Here is a 20,243-nt window from a genome sequence, read left to right on the forward strand (position 1 = left end):
ACGTAGCATTGATGTGTCTCCTTTGTTTTCTCTTATCCATGGCTGCAGCAATAGCTGCAACCAGGGCCGTACCCGGGATTTTTTATGGGGGTTTACGGAAGGATTCCTTTCGGGTGGTGGGTGTAAAGAAGGATTTTTTTTTGGGGGGGGGTACAAAAAACTTCATTAAAAATTTGTTTATACCTACTATTCATTTTTGTTATGTTTTTACGAGTCGGACAAATATTTCAGGGGTGGATTAAACCCCCTAACCACCCTCTCCCTTGGATACGGCCTTGGCTGGAAAATAATCTCCACGGGGGTGATCATATAAAAACAATTGCCGTAGAATTTCGGAAAAAAGGCTCATTTGGACTGAAATGGAAACATCTATATATCCCTTTAAGTAGCTAAATAAATACAGGCCCAGTATCGTCCCATTTTCTGGTAGTTTGTCCCAAAAATCGATTTATCATGGTCTAAAATCCTTTACTGGGCTTTTGCAGTTCCCAATCTTCAAAACGAGGAAAATCGTCGATATGGCTGTTGTGCCTCAAGTGGATTTAAACGTGTGGATTTTGTTAGAATTTTAAAGTGTGTCGACATTAACCATTCATGGTATTTCTAAGCTAATAAGTGATTGGAATAATCTTTTGTTTGACAAATTGCAATCCTTTTTCTGAGAAACGAAAAAATGAACTCAATAAATTTGTTGAATTATATGGATAAACTGTATTTAGATATATGGCCGCTGTTGTCTAAACTATATGAATAAAAAGAGAAAAGAAACATATACTTAACATATAGAGATCAGTTGAACCATTTCAAACAAAAAGTATTATTAAAAATTTGATAAAAAATCCTCCCCGGCGGGGAATCGAACCCCGGTCTCCCGCGTGACAGGCGGGGATACTGACCACTATACTACCGAGGACATGCTTTCAAAGGTAAAACTTGCTTTAAGCTCAGAATATAAAATAGGAACATTGGTATTTGGCCTCAGAAGCAGTACCGGTTCAATTCATATAAGCTAGAGGTGCAGGGTACACTATTTTTTTTGCCAATCAAGTACCCTAGTAGGAGCAGCGGTATATATTTCGCAGTTCATATTAGGCATATTGACCTACAACTAAAGTGAACATAGGCCTACCACTAGATGCCATTTTTTATGCTCTTTCTGAATATAATTATCGCTTTTCTCGCAAATTCAATTTTAAGGCCTTTTAAGGACCCTTGAAAATAATAATTTCATTTTATATTTTTTTGACATAAAAATAGTTAATAACATTTGTTTCAAACTTACTATTGCATTATAAATCCGTTTTGTTTAAAGTTGTATAATTCACAAACATTGATTTGTCAAGATTAAGCTGAATAAAAAAAATTCATAGCAAGTCCGCCATGTTTTCTTCTTATTCTGTTAGGCCACTTAAAAACTAAATATTTGTGGATTATATAACTTTAAAAAATGGATTTAAAATCAAATAGCAAGTTTGAAACCAGTGTTTTACGGCTTTTTATACCCAAAAACCAGAAAATTTTCGGTCATTTTAAGGGTTCAATAGGGTTTAGATTTGAATTTGCGAGAAAAGCGATTATTATATTCGTAAAGAACATAAAAAAAGGCATCGGGTAGTATGTTCACTTTATTCCTAAGTCAATAATATGAACTGCGAAATATTTACCGGAGCGTATCTTCTGACGAAAGATATATATACTAGGCCTAATTGGTTTGCCATTCTATGACACTCACGATTTTGCCCCCTCCCCAAGTACCTGAACATATTGCTTTTTTCTGCCATTTTGTTGTTTGCTAACAATTCGTGGAAACTTGACAATTAGTCAAAAAAGTAAAAAAAAAACAAACCACAAGCTTGGAAATAATTTTTAGGGATTTCTATGAAAATAAAGTTTTTTTTTTCCTGAAAGGTCTATCCTGGTAAAGTCACAAAATAAGCAATGGATCAGGAAAGAGACTAATAATCGAATTAAATCCAATAATGAGCTCTAAGAATCGGAGTATCAAGATACTACTACTACTAACAACTCACCGCAGCACCAAGCCGCCTGAGGCCAACACAGCTATGCACGCTCCTCCTCCATCCCAATCTATTCAAAACCTCCCTCTTTACACCCTCCCAGGAAGTCCCTATTTCCTTTTAATCTTTCTTTAGGACATCCTCCCAGCCCAAACGAGGACGACCTGCTTTCCGTTTAGCCCTAGACGGTTGGCCGAAAAGGTCAATCTTCGGCAATTGTAGTAAAAAAAAATGCACATTATCATATGCTTTCAAATACAGAAATCGAAAAATGGATTAGAGGCTCTAACTCTCTAGATTCCATGGAATGGCCCAGGAGATTATGGGACAAACCCGAAAACAGCTAAAAATCTATGGCATTATTGTGAACCTCTAAGTGCTCATCATATCAACAAATATTTCTCAAATATATGTCACGCACACCCACATGTGGACGAGCTACTTGGAATTGTATTCATCGAATAAGTTCTGATCATTCACTCCCAAGACGTATGTGATAAGCTCAAACGCTTTGGCGCCAGGAAGAGTGATTACCCCCTTTAAATTCCAATTGAGCTGATTGTTAATTGCTCTGAGGAGTATGGTCCTATTTTGGCTTCTGGTTTCGATCAATGTTTATAGACGGTACATTCTTGGACGGCTTCAACACAGCTGATTCCTATTCAAAGAAACCTCTCGCCCAAAACCTTCTCGGTTTCAAAATACCTATGCCTTTTTAAAGTGTTTTGGTTTCGTGTGTGGAGATAATGCTACCTACTATCTTGTATCTCTTCTTGATTAACCGATGAAACATATCGAGAAAGAAGTGGCATACGTTAAAATCCCGTTCGGCGACATAGTGAAGATAGTCGACAGTGTCCAACACCTGCTATTAACCGAGTCAAAGATATGGGTGCTCGGCAGTTCCAGATTCCGAGTAATAGGGTCTGGAGCTCCTCAAGGGACAAAATTAGAGTCTATTATCTCTTTTCATTGTTTTAAACCCTATCCTAGCGCAAATATTGAGATGCTAGAAGTTTGATGATGACCTGTCAAGCATATCATTCTGCAACTCAGCGAACATTATAGGGAAATCATCAATATTTTCCAAACTGAAGTATTATCCCTCAGATGTAACGCTTGTGGTTAATGTTACAAAAGAGCCATATTCTACATGCTAGCTTCTTAATAACCATAATCCAGTCCCAAGTAGGCATTGGACTTGCAAGTAAAGATGAAATAAAAATCCTAGGAGTAGTTTTCAGAAGCAACCTTAAATGGGATTCACATATGCAGTCTAACCTACCCGATTCCTATTATGCATATTCTATGCTGTATGTATATAAGATCACAAAAGGAATATGCTTATCCCGTATGGCATCGAGGTCTAACTGATATTTAAAACGAAAATATTCAGAAGCGGGGCTGCTAAATAATGATTATGGAAAATTAGAATGTAATTATGGAGAATAGAATGTATATTTAATCCTGTGGGGACATCCTTGCAACATTGAGGCTTCAGAATTTATCTAAAAGGTGCCACCATTTTATGATACGTTTTGGGAAAGAACATACCTAAACTCCGATTCCCATCTCAAAATTTTACCGAGTTTTTAAGAACCACCAGCGAGGCGGTGAAAATTATGTAGATGAGTCCTAACTTCGCCTTGTCAATTCCTTCTACTCTGAAAGGCATTAAACCCCGAAAGGCACTAAAACGGTATCGGCCTTTGTTCCGTACTTTGTGAAAGACTACAATGCTTAAGTTCTGGAAAATGCTGTCTAAAGTTTTAATTGTTCATATTTAAATTTGTTTAATTTTATTGTGTGATATATTTTTTTGTTGTTTGCCGTCCGTTGGTAGCTGTGTGCTATTGTGACAATGTGTGCTATTATTTTCTATTTGAAATAAGGGTTGAATGGCTGGTCGTTTTTTGTGCATTTAAACATAATATTCATTATATAATATACATTAAATTTTCCACCCCATAACTTAACATTGTACTCTCCTGATGGTAAGACGGCTAGTCGTATTGATTATATCATTTTAAATCGAAGACTGACTGGATCAATACAAAACATTAGGGCATAACGGAATGCTGATATTAGAAATAATGGTTCTAATCTGGTGTCTCCAGTTAATGTAAAGCTGAAATTTAGGAAGAATAGCCAACCTATGTTCTTGATAGACTACAGGGTGAGAGCTTAATAAGGATTTTCCAAGAATACTTTGAATACAAAACTAGAGAGTTTTATGGAGACTTAAAGGGAGCGGGAGCAGGAGTGAGTTTGAAGAGCCGTATTGGTACTGGCCGGCATATAGGCCTTGAACTGCTGGGGACAGGTAGCTCAAGTACCCGCACTTCCCACAACACTTCATTAGAATTAAGTAGTCTCATAAAGAGAACCGTTGGTAGCTGATTGGAGGACATCTTATTTTTAGTAAAAAAGTATTCTAAAGCGTCTGAAGTTGTCAAGAATTGTGCGTGTTCTTTTCTTTTTGTTTTTTTTGTGCCCTTTTTGTTTTTCTTTTCATTTTTTTATACTCCTCTTTAGTGCATTTGTGTTGTATGCAAAAGGTAACAATAAATCATTATTATTATTGTTATATAAACACCAGTGGCAGCAAATTGTACCCAGAGCTATTGCTTCAGCCACGAGTTAGCCCTCGAACCATTTTACATTACAAAGCCCTTATTCATGTTACTGTTGCAGATTGATTCTCCGTTGCCGACAAGAAGCAAGGAAGCGTTTTGGCAACATGAGAAACGATGTTCTTGTAAAACTGGAACTACTTGAGAGCAAGCATATGCAGGACATTGCTAAGCATTTGCAACATTTCATCTCTGAACTGGGATCGTATAACAAGGAATGTTTAGCGGTTTTTGAGGAAACGCGTGGACTGTTCCCAATTGAGTTGGATCTCTCAGCAGGGGCTTTTACATATGAGTCACTTGAAGAAACGCTGCCACCGGTAAGTGTGTGCGTCATTTTTAATGCGTTTGAATGAGGACAGTAAATTTTATGGATAAAATGACGCTATATCAATTCTTGTTGGTATCTCAGATAGAAAATGAAATTGTGTGAATTTTTCCTTAAGCATCTCTGAAAAACAAAACATACTTTCAAAACTCTTTTAGATTCTATTAAGACCTATGTACATAAAATACCATTAATATATGTTTACGAGCGTATATAGGTGAAACTTTTGTTGATTTTGATCGCAATTATGCTGGTGGAATGAATCAATTTTTCAGTTCTAATCTGAAATAATAATGAATGCGTGAAGAAGTTATTTTATTTTCTCTGAGTAATAGGAAATCCAGCTGCTAAAGTGAATTAAAGCCTTATTAGAACTTTATCCTACCTCAAATAAGCCTCTTTTTTTGCCTCGAAATTACCCGAAAAAAAGGCATAGCAAGATGCAGAAGCGCCTACAATAGAATCGGCAGTCGTCGTCAAATTTATTAAAACTCAAATGGCAAAAAGGAATAATTATATCTTGGAAACGCGCTTTTATCCTGGTTTTGACCTCAGTTATGCATTTTAGCGGTTAGTACCAACCTCTAAATCTTGAATTTTTATTGTTTAATTTTTCATTGGACGAATTTGCTATTATTAATCAACAACATTGATAACAACATATTGTGTGCACATGTTTACAACATTCGTGTACACATAAACAACACATCTGCCCAAAAAGATGGTATTTTGAGCTTTGTACACATAAATCCCTGAGAATTTCTTCAAAAACCCAGTCTTCCAGATTTGGTTTTACTCAATAATAAACAAATTAAAAAGAAAAATATGTATTCAACATGAAATATATGCCAGTATTTCCATAGGTCATTAACTCTGGAGTCTTTCAGGGGCGTAGCCCGGATGCTTTTAGAAAATGGAATGTATTTTGCCCGAAGAGAAGGGAGAGAACCAGGGCTATTTCCGTAGGATTTTTAACTTTGGGAGGTTCGATTCGACCTGTTGCTACTTTTGTTAGACAGAAATTTATGGACCAAAATTGGGGTATTTTTGCTGAAATTTTCATTAAGCTTTTCCACATATATTGGGTTGTTACTTCTAATAAAACTTAGAAGCATGAAATTTAGTCTAAATCAAAAATAAATAAGTAATCGCCATAATACTTGAGATGTGTCTAAACTCTGTTATTTAATGTTATCAGCTGGTTCATGGCACGCGAAAACGGCAAGAATTTTCTGAAATGTATTGTGACTCTCATCCTAAAATCAACAAATATTTATTACCAATAAACAAAAAAATTGTCATTATACACCTTTTACTAATTTTTTATCAGAACTTGTTTTATTTGTCAACTGGAAGATTTTTATCACGTTAAAAAATAACGCATTTTATTAAAAATCAGTTTCTCTCGCATAGGAAATTCATTCTTATTTTCGAAAAATATTTCCAAATTCAGAACTTAGCATACGCTATTCTGGTGTCAGAAACCTCTCTAGTGTATATAATACAATTTTCTTGAGTCCCCAGTGTTTTTGTGGATGTGGGAGATTATAAAACCAAAAAAGTAGTTATGTTACCGAAACTTTTATAACTCTCCAGAAGAAGAAACTCATTCTCAAAGGTGAAATCCCATATATCTATCGTACTCTCTGTTCGGCTTCCATATTGAATGCCAGTGTGATACAGTAGTAAATAAAGTCAACTTGTCATGCCGCGGAATTAGGTTCCTCTATGTTCTTTTGATAGAAAAGCTATTTAAAAGGGAGAGGAAAGGGAACTTTAAAATTAAATTAATATTAATTAACTTTTAAATCAAACTTTTAATGGGAACTTTATTAAAATTGAACATTATGACTATTTGATTACTGTATTTTACCTTATATCTCTAAACGATTAACTGTGAGTGTATTTATCTATAATTTATCTTGGAAGTGGCTGCATAGTTTTTCTCAAAATTGGCATCCTGGGATTTTCTAGCCAGAAAGAACAATCGAGACTTAGTAGTGACTTAGAGAAAAATCGTTTAGAACCTTGATTTTGGGGGGGAAAATCATACAAGTGACGTCATATTTATGTATATTTCAAGACTATAAATTACATAATTTTTCACTCAGGAGTGTTTTTTGTATCTTTCGTTTTAGTATCTATTTTAGTATCTATCGTTTTTAGTATCTGTAACGGTTGCAAAATATTACTCTAGACAGTTAATGAAAAAGGCATGGAACAAAGGACAGCAGAAATCACATTGAATTGCAAAGGAAAACGGACAACGAAATCTGCTGTTGGAACAAAATTATAATTGAATGAAGGAACTTTTTGTTTTGTGTCCTTGGGCGATTAGATGAACAAGCAAAATTACAATGGAATGAAGGAACATGTTATGTTAGTGTTTGTGAGTCTATGATCAAACAGTTCGTGGTAAGGAACTGTAGTAAGGAGCGACCCGGCTCAATAGTAAACGAAACTCTAAAAAAACGGAATTCTGATACTAAAAGATACATCAAAAGAATCGGATTTTTATGCTGATTTTAAATATATAGGTTTCATCAAATTTAATCTTTGACATCAAAAGTTACGAGCCTGAGAAAATTTGCCTTATTGTGGAAAATAGGGGAAAACACCTCCTAAAAGTCATAGAATCTTAACGAAAATCACCATTCGCATTCAGCGTATCAGAGATTTCTGCTGTAAAAGTTACTCCGTGCATGAAAGGGACTGTTCCTTTCTCAACGCCCCGCTCTTTACACCAAAGTTTTCTACTGTTTAATAAAGTAGAATTGAGAGAAAGAGTCAAACTTTAGCGTAAAGAGCGGGGCTTTGAGAAGGGAACAGCCCCTTTCATACACGGAGTAATTTCTGTTCGTTTTAAGTTTTAACGTCGCTCCTTACATTCAGTTAGAAAAGCTATTTTTTTTTATTTAATTGTTAAACAGGAAAGAGGAATAAAACTTTAGGAATAAAACAGAAAAGAGGAATAAAACTTTAGTGTCTATGACACATGTAAAGTTACACAAGATAACAAATGACTCGGAGCAGGTTGTTACTGAATTATATAACACCGCAATTAAAGTAAACCATAACGACTGGGGAAAAGCTGGGAAAGATTTTTTTGGTATCCATCATGTCATGCAAAATTAAAAATTACTTGATCTGAAAAATTACTTGTAAAAATACTGATCGAAATGAATCCGATCAGTTAAATTAAAAAACTTGGGAAAATTTTGAGGTAGTGATGCAGGAAAATGAATTGCAAACAAGATCTGTGGCTAGAAGACATATGACGACCACCATCACAACGAATACATTAAATTGTAAATGAAATCTGAGGTTAGCAGAGAGACAACAGTGGGAATCACAACGAATCCTAAAAGAAAACAAATCCTATAAAATCGACTCTGCTGTGATGCAACAGGAAAGAGGAATTCAACTCATCGGAATTTCTTTACTCAATTAAAACTGCTTATTTGACACCTCATGACTTAAAACTAAAGAATAATTAATACATATACTTCCTTTAAACGATTAACAGTGTTTTTATTTATATACTAGCTGACCCCTGCCACTTGTTGATGTCGCGCGCCAGCAACACGTGGGATGTCAGTATTTTTTTTTCGCCCCAGCAACATGTTATAACACCCCTGCCACGCGTTGTTGTAGCGCTACGTGCCCCAGCTACACGTATGCAAGGTGCCAATTTTTAACTGCATAAAACTTGCGGATATACAACATTCTTCGCTGTCCCATTGTCTGTGCATATAAATAGATTGTCAGGTTTACCGACTCTTGAACATGCAACATATAATTGTCCATGGAAAAACAACCCGTATTCAGATCTACACCTCATTTTTCTAGTAATTGGCCTTGAGCTTAGTTGATGGTGATTGCAAATGCTAATCGAATTGGGAATTGCAGACTTTTAAATTGAAAAGTTAGATCCGTTGGAATCATGGGAATATGAGGAATGAGAACAGCCTCACTCTTGAAAAGCCCTGTCAAGATTGTTGCATCTATTATATTTCCCATTTTTTTACGGCAAGTCGCGTGCCGTTACAAAGCTTTGGTGGGTTAATATTTCGCAACAGGATTATTGGTACGCCTATTTTTAGTTGTAGCACGTGCAGTGGAAGCCCTGGGAGATCCAGTGAATTTGAAAATTCTGATGGATAGTTAACCGCTTCATTTGATTCCAGAACTGTGTCAACTGACTTGTAAATGACTGCCTGGTCTCGAATCTTGGCCAGAATAATATTGTTGATTTCGTGGACGTCTTTGTTCTTGGCTGCCAGAATCGCTCGTTCACTTAGCCAATTATGATTTTTATGATTGGTTAGAATATTCGGAAATACCTTTTCAACCAAATCATTTTTTGTAAATTAAAGAATTCAGGAGGCAGTTTTATACGTCCTGAAGTTGAGTGATTTGGGACCTTTCCGTTTCTAATTTCCAACAATTGATCTGAAAATATTTCACCAGAGTGATCATTTTGCAATTGGAAACGCATATTTATAGTTAATTTTAATGTCTTTTCGTGTGCCCGTAAATTAGAATTTTTCAGGCAAGCATTCATTTCGTCTGTAGGTCTCGATATAGGAATCACAGGTAATGTTTGCCTGAAATCTCCGCAAGCAATATTAATGTGCTGCCAAAGGGTTTGGAATTTCCTCGCAAATCTTAAGATGATCACTCGAGAGCCTCGAACTATTTTTTGTGTGCCATTGTGTACTCGTCCCAAACAATAAATTTGCATTGCTGCAATACTTTACCTATCCTGGATGATTTGAAAATGTTGAACGTGGGATTTTCTGTAGATTGCATATTCAGAGGCAATTTCAAAGCGGAATGAGCTCTCCCACCAGGCAGCAACGTTGCGGCTATTCCAGACGACAGAAGGGCCAACGCTATGTCATTTTTGGATCGAATTGATGCCAGAATCAATCTTATTAGAAATGTTTTGCCAGTACTTCCTGGTGCATTTAAGAAGAAGATTTCTCCAACTTGGTTATCGACATAAAGTATTATCTGATCATAAATGCCTTTTTGTTCAGATGTTAACTTAGAAACATTTGTTTGTACATACGATAATAGATCATTCGTGTTTTAACTTTGTTCACTTTCCAATTCTACACATGTAGAAATAGCAGTTATATGATTAGGTGAAGACATTTCCATTTGCTTGAGAAGTTTGTCTGCCATACATAAGCACAAATCTTCAATCATAACTAAAGTGCAGTTATAAATTTCTGTTGTAAAATTCAAGGTCATATCTGACCTCTAACCGTATTCGGTGGAGTATATCATCGGCCATTTGCGATTTGTATTTCTCCCATAACTCTTTTTTTTCTTCTTCTTCTTTCTTCTTTTTTCTTTCTTTCTTTTTTTTATTCATTTTTTTTAAGTTTTGATTCAATTCAAACAGCTAAAGCGAAAGGCATAGAAAAATGTTTCATGTAGTGACGCACGAAAACGGAACGCAAGCGAGATATGCAGCTAGAAGGCATGCGTCACTACGAATCTCAAATGAAAATAATGGAAAACAAAATCTGTGGTTCGAAGAGAAGCAACAGTGAGAATCACAACGAGTCCAAGAAGAAAATAATTCCTCTGAAATGAATGATTCTTTGATGCATTAACAGGAAGGAGGAATGAAATTCACGCCCGAATTCCTTAGATTATGTCAATAAAGATAAGAGAATCAAATATATAGAAGCCTGCGTCGTACCGAGTTCCGGGGCCCGGGTGAAGCCCAGTCTCCTGGGATTATTGTTATATATATGTAATAATATATAATGCAGTACATAGTATATATATGTAGTATAATCACGATATAGTCTAACATATAATATTATATATTACTTCATAGTAATATATAAACTTTTTTTTTACTTTTTTTTCCAATTATCCTCTACATTAAGCCAAAAATACAAACAATCAATTGCCTGAAAAGCGTTAAAGCCCCAGGTCCTGATGTCATTCCGGCTGAACTTTTCAAGTTTGGAGGGGCAGCACTTGTCAGCAGACTGCATAAACTAACCTGTCGTATATGAGAAGAAGAGATGGCTCCACAGGATTGGGGAGACTCTTTTATCCTTCCGGTCTTCAAAAAAGGGTTAAAGACAAAGTGCAATAATTATTGAAGGATCTCTCTCATCTGCATTGCTGCCAAATATATTTGCCATAGTGCCACATAATCGTTTTCGTATCCAGTGCAACGTGAAAACAAGGCTCAATCAAGTGGAATTCCGCCCAGGAATGAGAACAATCGACCAACTATTCGTCTTAAGACAAACGCTTGAACACAGGGCAAAACACCAGAAACCGACAGTGTCTCTATTCACAGATTTTATTACAGCTTTTAATTTAGTCCTAAGGGATGGAATCTGGAAGACCATGACAGAGGATAGACTACCAGACAAATAGTCAGACTTATCTAAGCATACCGTGAGCCCAAATTCAGATCGATGGGTAGCTCTCATCGATGTTCCAAATTAATTTTGGTATCTTACAGGGATGTATATTGTCCCCCGTCTTATTTAATTTCGTAATCGACTGGATTATGACTAGAGCAATGACGATCTTTTCAGGCGTTTGATTAAGTCCCAATTTTTTGGTCACCGATCTGGACTACGCTGACGATATTTGCTTAGTAGCTGAATCTCGTTCAGAAGCTAAATCCATGCTGTCGAAGGTAGCTGAATAATCCTCTCTGGTCGGCCTGAAGATAAGTTCCTTGAAGACAAAAGTCATGGTGTCATGTCTTCTCAAGACCCCCCAATTTTGTTAGAACAGTCGCCCATTGAGGAAATACCTGAATTCAAGTACCTAGGCTCTCTGGTAGACCCAAGAGGAGGATGTACATTAGAAATTCAGTCGAGAATTGCTTCAGCAACTGGAGTCTTCACCCAGCTATATTACTCTCTATGGAAAAAGAAAAATGTACGTCTAAAGACAAGAATAAGGATATATTAGGCTCTTGTTTGGTCTGTCTTACTATACGGCTGTGAGACATGGGCTATAAAAGCTTCCGACGTTCGAGCCATCAACGTATTTGACCATTCATATCTAAGGAGAATCATTGGCATTAAACTCCGTCATCGAGTCAGCACTGACGAACTCCGCAAAATCTGCTATTGGCGTTTTGATTTGCCCACTATAATTAAACAAAGAAGACTCCGATGGTTCGGCCATAAACTTCGACACCCACACCACACCTTCATTAACAAAGCCCTCAGATGTAAACCTATTCTGGAATGGAAAAAGCAACATGGGGTAGAGAAGAAAATGGCGGTTGTTTGCTTCAAGGCTAATCTAGACCCAATTGGTGGCTTCAAGAAGTATGAATGAAGATGGGAAAAGTTTTGGCTTGAATTGATCGAGCCACTCGCAAACAACCGAGACTCTCGGCTTCCTACAATGATGAAGCTACTGGACGCCAGGGAGAGCTGAGATGCTCGAGTCCTGCTACAAGTACAAGTACAATTATATCCCTCTCATTCTCTTGTTCTCGTATCCCTCTCATTCTCTTGTCCTCGTATCTGTCTCGTTCCCTTTTTCTTATGTCCCTCTCATTCTCTTGTGTTCTTATATCCCTCTTATTTTCTTGCTCTCATATCCTTTCCACTCTGTTGCTCTCAAATATTTTTTATAGTTTCGTCGAAAGAAGGTCTCCAAAAAGTTCATCTTAGAAGGAATTTGATAAGAATGTATTTAAAAATTGAGAAACATTGATGAAAATGTATTGCTCTTGCGCTTTGCGAACTAAATTAATTGCTTGAAATATACTTATATCCTAAAACTAATTTAAATTTGGATTTGCTTTTTATTTAATTTTCATTATTTTAGTGATTTGTATTATATGTTTTTGTTGAATTATGTTACCTCCGATAGTACCTATTAATAGTTGCAGTAAATATAAAAAGTAAATCAATTTATATTTTTTTTTCAAATAGATGACAGAGGATGAAGTCGTCCCAGAAGAAGCCAAAGAAATTACAGAGGAAAGCACATTACAGACACTTCTTCATGGCGACAGCGTTGCCAGTAAAGCTACAGCAGATTCACTTCTTATTCAGTTCGACTAAATTGTTTTTAGTTTTTTTTTTTGTTTTTTTTTTTGTCTTTTTCCAAATCTGTCCAATGGTCTACGTTTGCTTTTACTTGTATCTGAGGGAGGAATCCTATCACAAGTTTTTGGGACCAAAAACTTTTACCAGAACTTCTGATTTCATCAAGAGTTTGTATCTTGTAGTAAAGCCCCAATACTGGCGAGGCAAGACTAATTAAAGATTTTCTTATTTTTAAGGCCAGGCCATAACTTGTAATAAAGGCCAAAGGACTAATCGGAGATTTTTGGGACCAAAAACTTTTATCAGAACTTCTGATTTCATGAGTAGTTTGTATCTTGCAGTAAAGCCCCAATACTGGTGAGATCAAGACCAGTTAAAGATTTTCTTGTTTTATGGCCAGGCTATATCTTGTAATGAAGGCCAAAGATAGGTGAGACAAGACTAATTGGCGATTATGTGGTCGGACAAAAAATCACTTTTGGGACACCACTTTCTTCAATTTTTTCAAGAAAGTTATGAATGAAACGCTTGGGGATTTTCAGAAATAGACATTAAACATATATTTTGCGTCTAGACTGATGTAAATATAGGCTGAGTTCCCAAACTATTCTGATAGTGTTAATAATTTTATCCAGGATTGCTTAGTAAATATAAGGAAGATATTTTGAGTTATATTTAAATGTTCTAAAAAAATCAACAACTTATTTTGGTTGTATATGGGTAAGAACGTGTGTTACACCAGGGGCCCTTCCAAGCTGCGAATATTTTCAGTTTGCTCTTTAGATAGATAATAGTGCGTATACCCAACGCTTCATCAAAGCCTTTTAGTCAGCTGAATCAATCTAAATTGATGACCTCCTCTGAAAAACTTCATATGACAATACATTGTCTTCCCATTGTGCTGTTTGGCTCCATCTACCGCATCCTCGTCTTTTCTATCTATCACTTCCGTTTAACGCCAATCGCTACGTAAGTATTATTCTTCCAATCGTGTTAGATGGCAGTGGGGTTGAATTTATTCTCTTGGTATTGACTTGATGAGTCATTGAGCTCATTTACGGTCCAATAAAAGCTCGAAATTATAGCATATAATAAACATATTTCGGGCTTGGACGTGTTCATGCTCTTACAGCAGCTTATGCATATATGTGCTTTTTTACGACATTTTGGGAAAAATTAGAAAATTCATTAGGTGGGAGGGAGCCATCTAAAAATTGCATCGTATGTTCTTAAGATCTCTGCCAACTTGACAGATCTTTAAAAGTTTGGTTGATTCGATTGATTTTAGCTGACCCAATTGGGGGAAATTCGCCGAATATGGCATTGGTTTTATGATGATATATCCTCCTGTTTTTTCTTTTGGCCATATTTATGGCCTCATGTCTGAGACATTCCGTTTATTTGAACATTCAGTTCTTTCCACATCCAATCGAGTCATTTTTTTAATTAAATAAAATAATATAATATAGATCAGAAAGGGTTCTAAATTATTATTATAAGAAAATTTTGATGGTAGTTTAGGCCAAAGCTATATTAGTTTGTGACTAATATTATAGTTGTGAAATAATCAAGTTATATACTTGGAGGATCTTATCTGGTCATTTTGAAGATGCTATGTGACGTATTGTATTATTAATGGTGTCAATTAGGGGGAAGGATGTCTTTGCCCCTTTCTAATTTATTTCCCCTCTCCCCTCCCTCTCCCTCATAAAAATTCCTCGTTTTGGTATTTCCGTAGAAAAATCGAAAAAAACATAAATTTGCACCCTTAGATTTGAAAAATAAATCCCCTCCTGACTTTTTTTAATTGTCGCCACTGTGCATTTGCATTACTCATGTTGTAATAGTGTATAAAACTACATTTTTACTTTTGTTTCATTCTATATGCTTTTGCCTCTATAGTTTTAAGGTTTAATTTTTATATTGTTTTTAAGTTGCCTAAGTGTATTTGTATTTTAATGTAAGACAAACATTTTGATACCATTCGCTCTTTCTGCCTATTTTAGTTTTTCTTTTCTAGTCCTACGGTAATTAATGTTTCAGCGTAACATGGCAATTTTAGTTCTGCTCTATAGTTGGGACTCAGCTTTATCCATAAACGAATGGCATTTGCAAAATTTGCTTTATTGTTTTTTTGTGATTCAAAAATGCGTCCGGAAATTTCTCTTCCTTTTTGAGCAAGTTTAAATCATGCTTTTAGAAAAAGTTCAAGCAATATCATAGTTTTGATTCGATGAATCCAAATTGACATCTGCTTTTAGTAAACCTTAGTAAACCTGCCTTTTAGTATACTCCTTTTAGTAACCTCTAGTAACCTCCTTTTAGTAAACCTGCTTTTAGTAAATTTAGTATAAGTGTTTCGTCCTCTCGGTGCATGTTACATCTCTATGCTTATTTTATATTTACATGTTGAATAGGGAACATAAAACTCAAGGACCGAACAGACGCAAAATTTGTTCAAATTTAGGTGGTGTAAGTTACAGCCGTAGGATTTTTGAAAAATTGCATGTTTGTATTGAGCATAACACTTAAGGGCTGAGAGGACACGGAATTTTGTAATATCAAGCAATGCAAATTAGAGCTGTAGGCTTGTTCCAAAATTGCAGCAAATTGTTTTGCAGGTTTTTGGCGATTGGGGCAGAGCATTTCAGGCAGCATAAGCGGCTGTCAAGGAATTAAAATTGTCTTGACTGATGGAGTGAAGGAAATTGGAATATTCTAAATAGTGAAAACTTTTTTAGAGTTGACTTGCGAAAAATATATTTGAGATTCTGAAAAATTTCCAAATTCTTCGGTATCTTCATTTAAATTAGACTAATATGTTGAATGACCGAGAGATTATCTTCTAAAAGAATACCTTGAAACTGGATGCACCCATCCTAAGGTTTGCTGTGAAAGCGCATTAAAAGATTAATTTCAGGTATCTGAAGACAAGCCCGATAATTTTGCGAGAAAATCTCAAAACTTGACATTGGGGGATTCTGTTTTTCGTTTTTATTCCGAACAAATATTTAGCCTTCTATAATTTAGAGCTAACATCGGTATATTGAGAGTGGAAGTAGCAGGAAGTTTAGCAGGGAAAGTAGAATGTAAGAGCCGAACAACGCGGATTTTTTTGAAACTCAAACGCTGCAAGTTACATCTCTAGGCTTCTTACAAAATTGTATGTGTAACAGGGAATATAAAAATTAGGGACAGAATAGACGCAGACTCTTGAAGCTAAAAATTAACGTATTTAATGAATACATGAATATTTTGCGCCAGCTAGCTCACTTTGACGCTGTAATACTTGATTATTGCTTATAATTTTACAACGATAAACATAAAGACATTTACTTTGAATATTGTTTGTGCTGACGTATTTAAGGGTGGGCGTTTGACCCTAAAATATTAACAATTTTTAATTATGGGTCTATGAAAGTTTGATACAGAGGTTTAAGGTCATATATTATTGAACAAGTTTATTGATGGCTCGGCCTAGCAACTTTGTCTCCACAACTTCTCTTTGCTTCATGTATCACCAGTTTTGCCAAATTTTAAATATTAGCCTAGAAAACGTTTTTTTTTTCTTAGAAAAAAGTATGCTTATTTCTTGCTCGTGTATGCTCTTGAATTACTGGGATAAATCTCTACATATATCCTTTTTACAAGTGTATTGACAACACTATTTACTGTTGCTTATCTTAAGGGTCCATTCACAATGAGGTGTTTTAATAATACTGATATTTAGCTCGCACTAGCTTAAGCTAATCAAATTTTCCATAAAAGTTTGCAGAAATTTTATGTAAAATCTGATTCCCTTAAATTAGCGCTAGCTTAGCCTCAGTGCTACGAAAATCGCATTACACGAAGAAAATTCAATAAAAAATCTGATTGCCATAAATTAGCGATAACTAAATCTCGGTGTTAGTAAAATCTCATCAATGACCTTTAACGATTTCTAGTCTTTTATCCATTGCTATATTATTCTGAATTCGGTTTTATCACAATTTTTGCAATTCAGTGCTCATTCCAGTGCTGATACGCCACAAGTTCCAATTTATAATTGAAATTGAAATCAATCTGAATAATAACGTAATTTTAAGGTTAATATAAATTGGTTGGAATCGTACTAAAGCCTTATCTTTGTTGAATAAGCTTTTGGTATGTTATTTGTCGGCTGTGTTATTCTGTTTTATGGTTTTAGCGTTTTAAAATTCGACGACAATTTTCTATCATTTGGCGGCTGAAATTAAGCTTTATTCATCAACATATTCATATTTTGGAAACAGACTGCATATTTCTTTTGCGTCGGAAGTATGCTAAAAATCGTCAGAAATAAATACGAAGGCAAGCTCTATATCTACGTGGGATTTTGTGTCATAACGTTTCCGCACTCAAATACTTCTAAATATACATAAATAAAAACAAATAAAATTAAAACAATAAAATATAATAGAAATAAATCTTGGTAATTTTAGTCATATTTTGGATTCATTTTGTGTTTATTTTCAATTCTGAAATGTAGCTTTGAGTCTTTATTTACATTTTAAGGTTCCGTTTTTAACTTCCTCGTCAAATTGACAAATTGACACGAGATATCCTAATTAAATTTTAGTTAGCTAATAATTCTGTCGTCATGAGCCGGCAGAAAATTGTCGGTGACACTTGAGACGCCGAAACAGCTATGTATATACTCCTCAGTAGCTAACCCAAAGAGTATGGGTAACTTGGGTAGGGTATAAGTTACCCATACTCTGTGGGTTGACCTATTTCAAGACAACTTGTCTGAACTGTATGAATTTCCTTGTTTTCTAGTCTTATGTTCTCATTTATTTATGTTTTATAAGTATTGTGTCTCGTATACTTTATTTTAATAAATTAATTGGAGGATTGTATTTTAATTAAATTTAAACCATCAAATACAAAAGTGGCACTTTTGAGTACTTTATGGAACTCACACGGGTACTATCAGGTATGATTCACGGAAACTTCAGGGTAATCGAAATTTACTTTCATATGAGCCCTTATTTGTCTAAGATCATTTGTTCTTATAATTTCCTTGGGGAAGATAATAACAAAAACAAAAGAAACATCAGTATATACAAAATGTAATTTTCCTTATTTTTCAAGATGGGAGAATGCAAACATCTAGGTAAGGGTTTTGGTCGAGTTCCATTTCAGTAGCGCACGTTTTTCTTGAGTTCACATCATGTTTATGGTGTTTGCCGAAAATTTTGAAATTCCTGATTTGTTAATATGAGTCGTGAAAATTCGTTTTTGCCTTTGACCAAGGCCGTATCCAGGGGGCTTGGGCCCCCTCCCCCCACCGAAATGTTTTTTGACCGGTAAGAAACGTAACAACGATGAATATAAGCACACTTTTGATGCGTTTTTAAAGTTTTTACACACACACCCCCCCCACCCGAAAAAATCTTTGTAATTTGGTGTCTTAATCTTGGTGTCTGTCTAATTCTTGCAAGCTTCATCTTTTTTGCATTTTTGCCTTTCTTCTTTTCTAAAAAGCTGGTAATATCTGTTAACTGCTTTTTATTTTCAAAGGATCGTTGCCAAAGTATAGAGCAATATGCCGGCAATCTATTAAATTTTTTTCGCTGTAACTTCATATGAAAGAGGTGGTGTTAAAAACTACGGAGGGAGCTCATTCGAGGAAAACTATAGATTATAGCTATGGGAAATTTTAGTTATAGGATTATAACTGTAGAAAAACTGTAAATTAAAGTGAAGTAGTTGTGAGCATAAAGCCATGGCTACTACTACTACTGCTACTAACTCACCGCAGCACCAAGACACCTGAGGCCAACACAGCTACGCACGCTCCTCCTCCAACCCAATTTATTCAAAGCCTCCCTCTTTACACCCTTCCAGGAAGTTCCCATTTCTTTTAAATCTTTATTTATGACTCCCACCCCCTGACGAGGACGACCTGCTTTCTGTTTAGCCCTAGAAGGTCGACCGAAAAGAACAATCTTCGGCAATTTGTTATCCTTCATCCGCAGAACGCGGCCTAGCCATCTCAAAATTTTTTACATTTTAGCCCTAGAAAGCGGGATTGAACTACATTTTTCGTACAGCCTACTGTTTGAAATACGGTCAGTCAGCCGGGTACCCAGAACAATCCCTAGGCCTTTTCTCTGGAAAACATCTAGTAAACTTTCATCCGCTTTTCGGAGAACCCATGCTTCAGAGCCCTATTTGACCACTGTCATCACTGTAACTTACAATATTCTAATATTGGTTTTGTTTTGCTCGTTGTGATGCAACTAAAACGTAAAAATAGTGCAAGTCCCCTTGTTAAACATTGAATCCATGGCTAGATTTACAATCTCTCCAACAGTTTAAACTATTTTCAAAATCTCATTATGGCGAATTTTTAAGTTGTTTTTGATTTTGGAACTTTCAGTGCTTAGTCTAGTCTATACTACGTAATAAAGTGGGACCAAAAGATCCTTAATAAAAGGGACCAAAAAGGGGGGCCGGAATGCCCATTTTGGGGTTAAATGCCACTCTTTATTTTTATAATAACAGCGTAGAATAGAAATATTCCCAGAAATCAGGAGGGATTAAATATCAATTTTACATTTTGATGAGTTTTTTAAAGTTTTTTGTGCCCCCCCCCCCCCATGGAAAAAGAACTCACACAAAAAATATTCCCTGGTTATGTCCCTGGGGATTATACATCAATCTGAACCAAACAGTTCGTGCTGTCAGTGAGGAGCGATTCGGCTTCAAAAGTAACCAAAACTCTAAAAAACGGCATTTTGATATCAATAGACACATCAAAAGAATGTCTCATCGTATTGATTCCAAATATATAAAATTTATCTAGAATTTACTATTAATCACAAATCATAAAATTTGCATGATTTTCGAAAAAGGGGTAAACTTCTAATAAAAGTCAAGGAATCGTAATGAAAATTCCACCATCAGATTTAGCGTACCAGAGAACCCTGTTATAGGAGTTTCAAGTTCCTATATAGCAAAATGTAAAAAAAATCTTCTAGAATTTTTTTCTAGAAGAAAGATTACGTATACGTGTTTATTTTTTATTTTATTTTTTCCAGAGTTGATCGTATCGAATAGTGGTCATAGGAGATCGGTAGAGAGTGCATTTGAACGGAAATCAAAACTTCTAGTGCTCTTTTTAAGTGGCCTGAAAGTTTGGAGGGCAACTAACCCCCCTCGTTGAGCTATATGCTAAAAA

At 35.5% G+C, this 20,243-nt stretch overlaps 1 protein-coding gene and 1 non-coding gene across 4 annotated transcripts in view; one reads left to right on the forward strand and one right to left on the reverse strand.

Moving 5' to 3' along the window:
• The window catches only part of LOC136039745 (PRKCA-binding protein-like), a 95,107-nt gene extending 77,191 nt beyond the window's left edge, over positions 1-17,916 (forward strand). For all 3 annotated transcript variants that reach the window (XM_065723590.1, XM_065723589.1, XM_065723588.1), the window contains exons 8-9: positions 4,713-4,971; positions 12,923-17,916. In XM_065723590.1, the coding sequence (XP_065579662.1) occupies positions 4,713-4,971; positions 12,923-13,054 (391 nt within the window). In that variant the 3' untranslated portion in view covers positions 13,055-17,916. The remainder of the gene's footprint in view (positions 1-4,712; positions 4,972-12,922) is intronic.
• Trnad-guc (transfer RNA aspartic acid (anticodon GUC)) lies at positions 842-913 on the reverse strand. Its single transcript has one exon. It is a non-coding gene; the product is annotated as a tRNA-Asp (tRNA).
• Positions 17,917-20,243: the final 2,327 nt, after the last annotated feature.

This window comes from Artemia franciscana, chromosome 20, assembly GCF_032884065.1.
Source record: "Artemia franciscana chromosome 20, ASM3288406v1, whole genome shotgun sequence".
In the NCBI taxonomy this organism is placed as follows: domain Eukaryota; kingdom Metazoa; phylum Arthropoda; class Branchiopoda; order Anostraca; family Artemiidae; genus Artemia; species Artemia franciscana.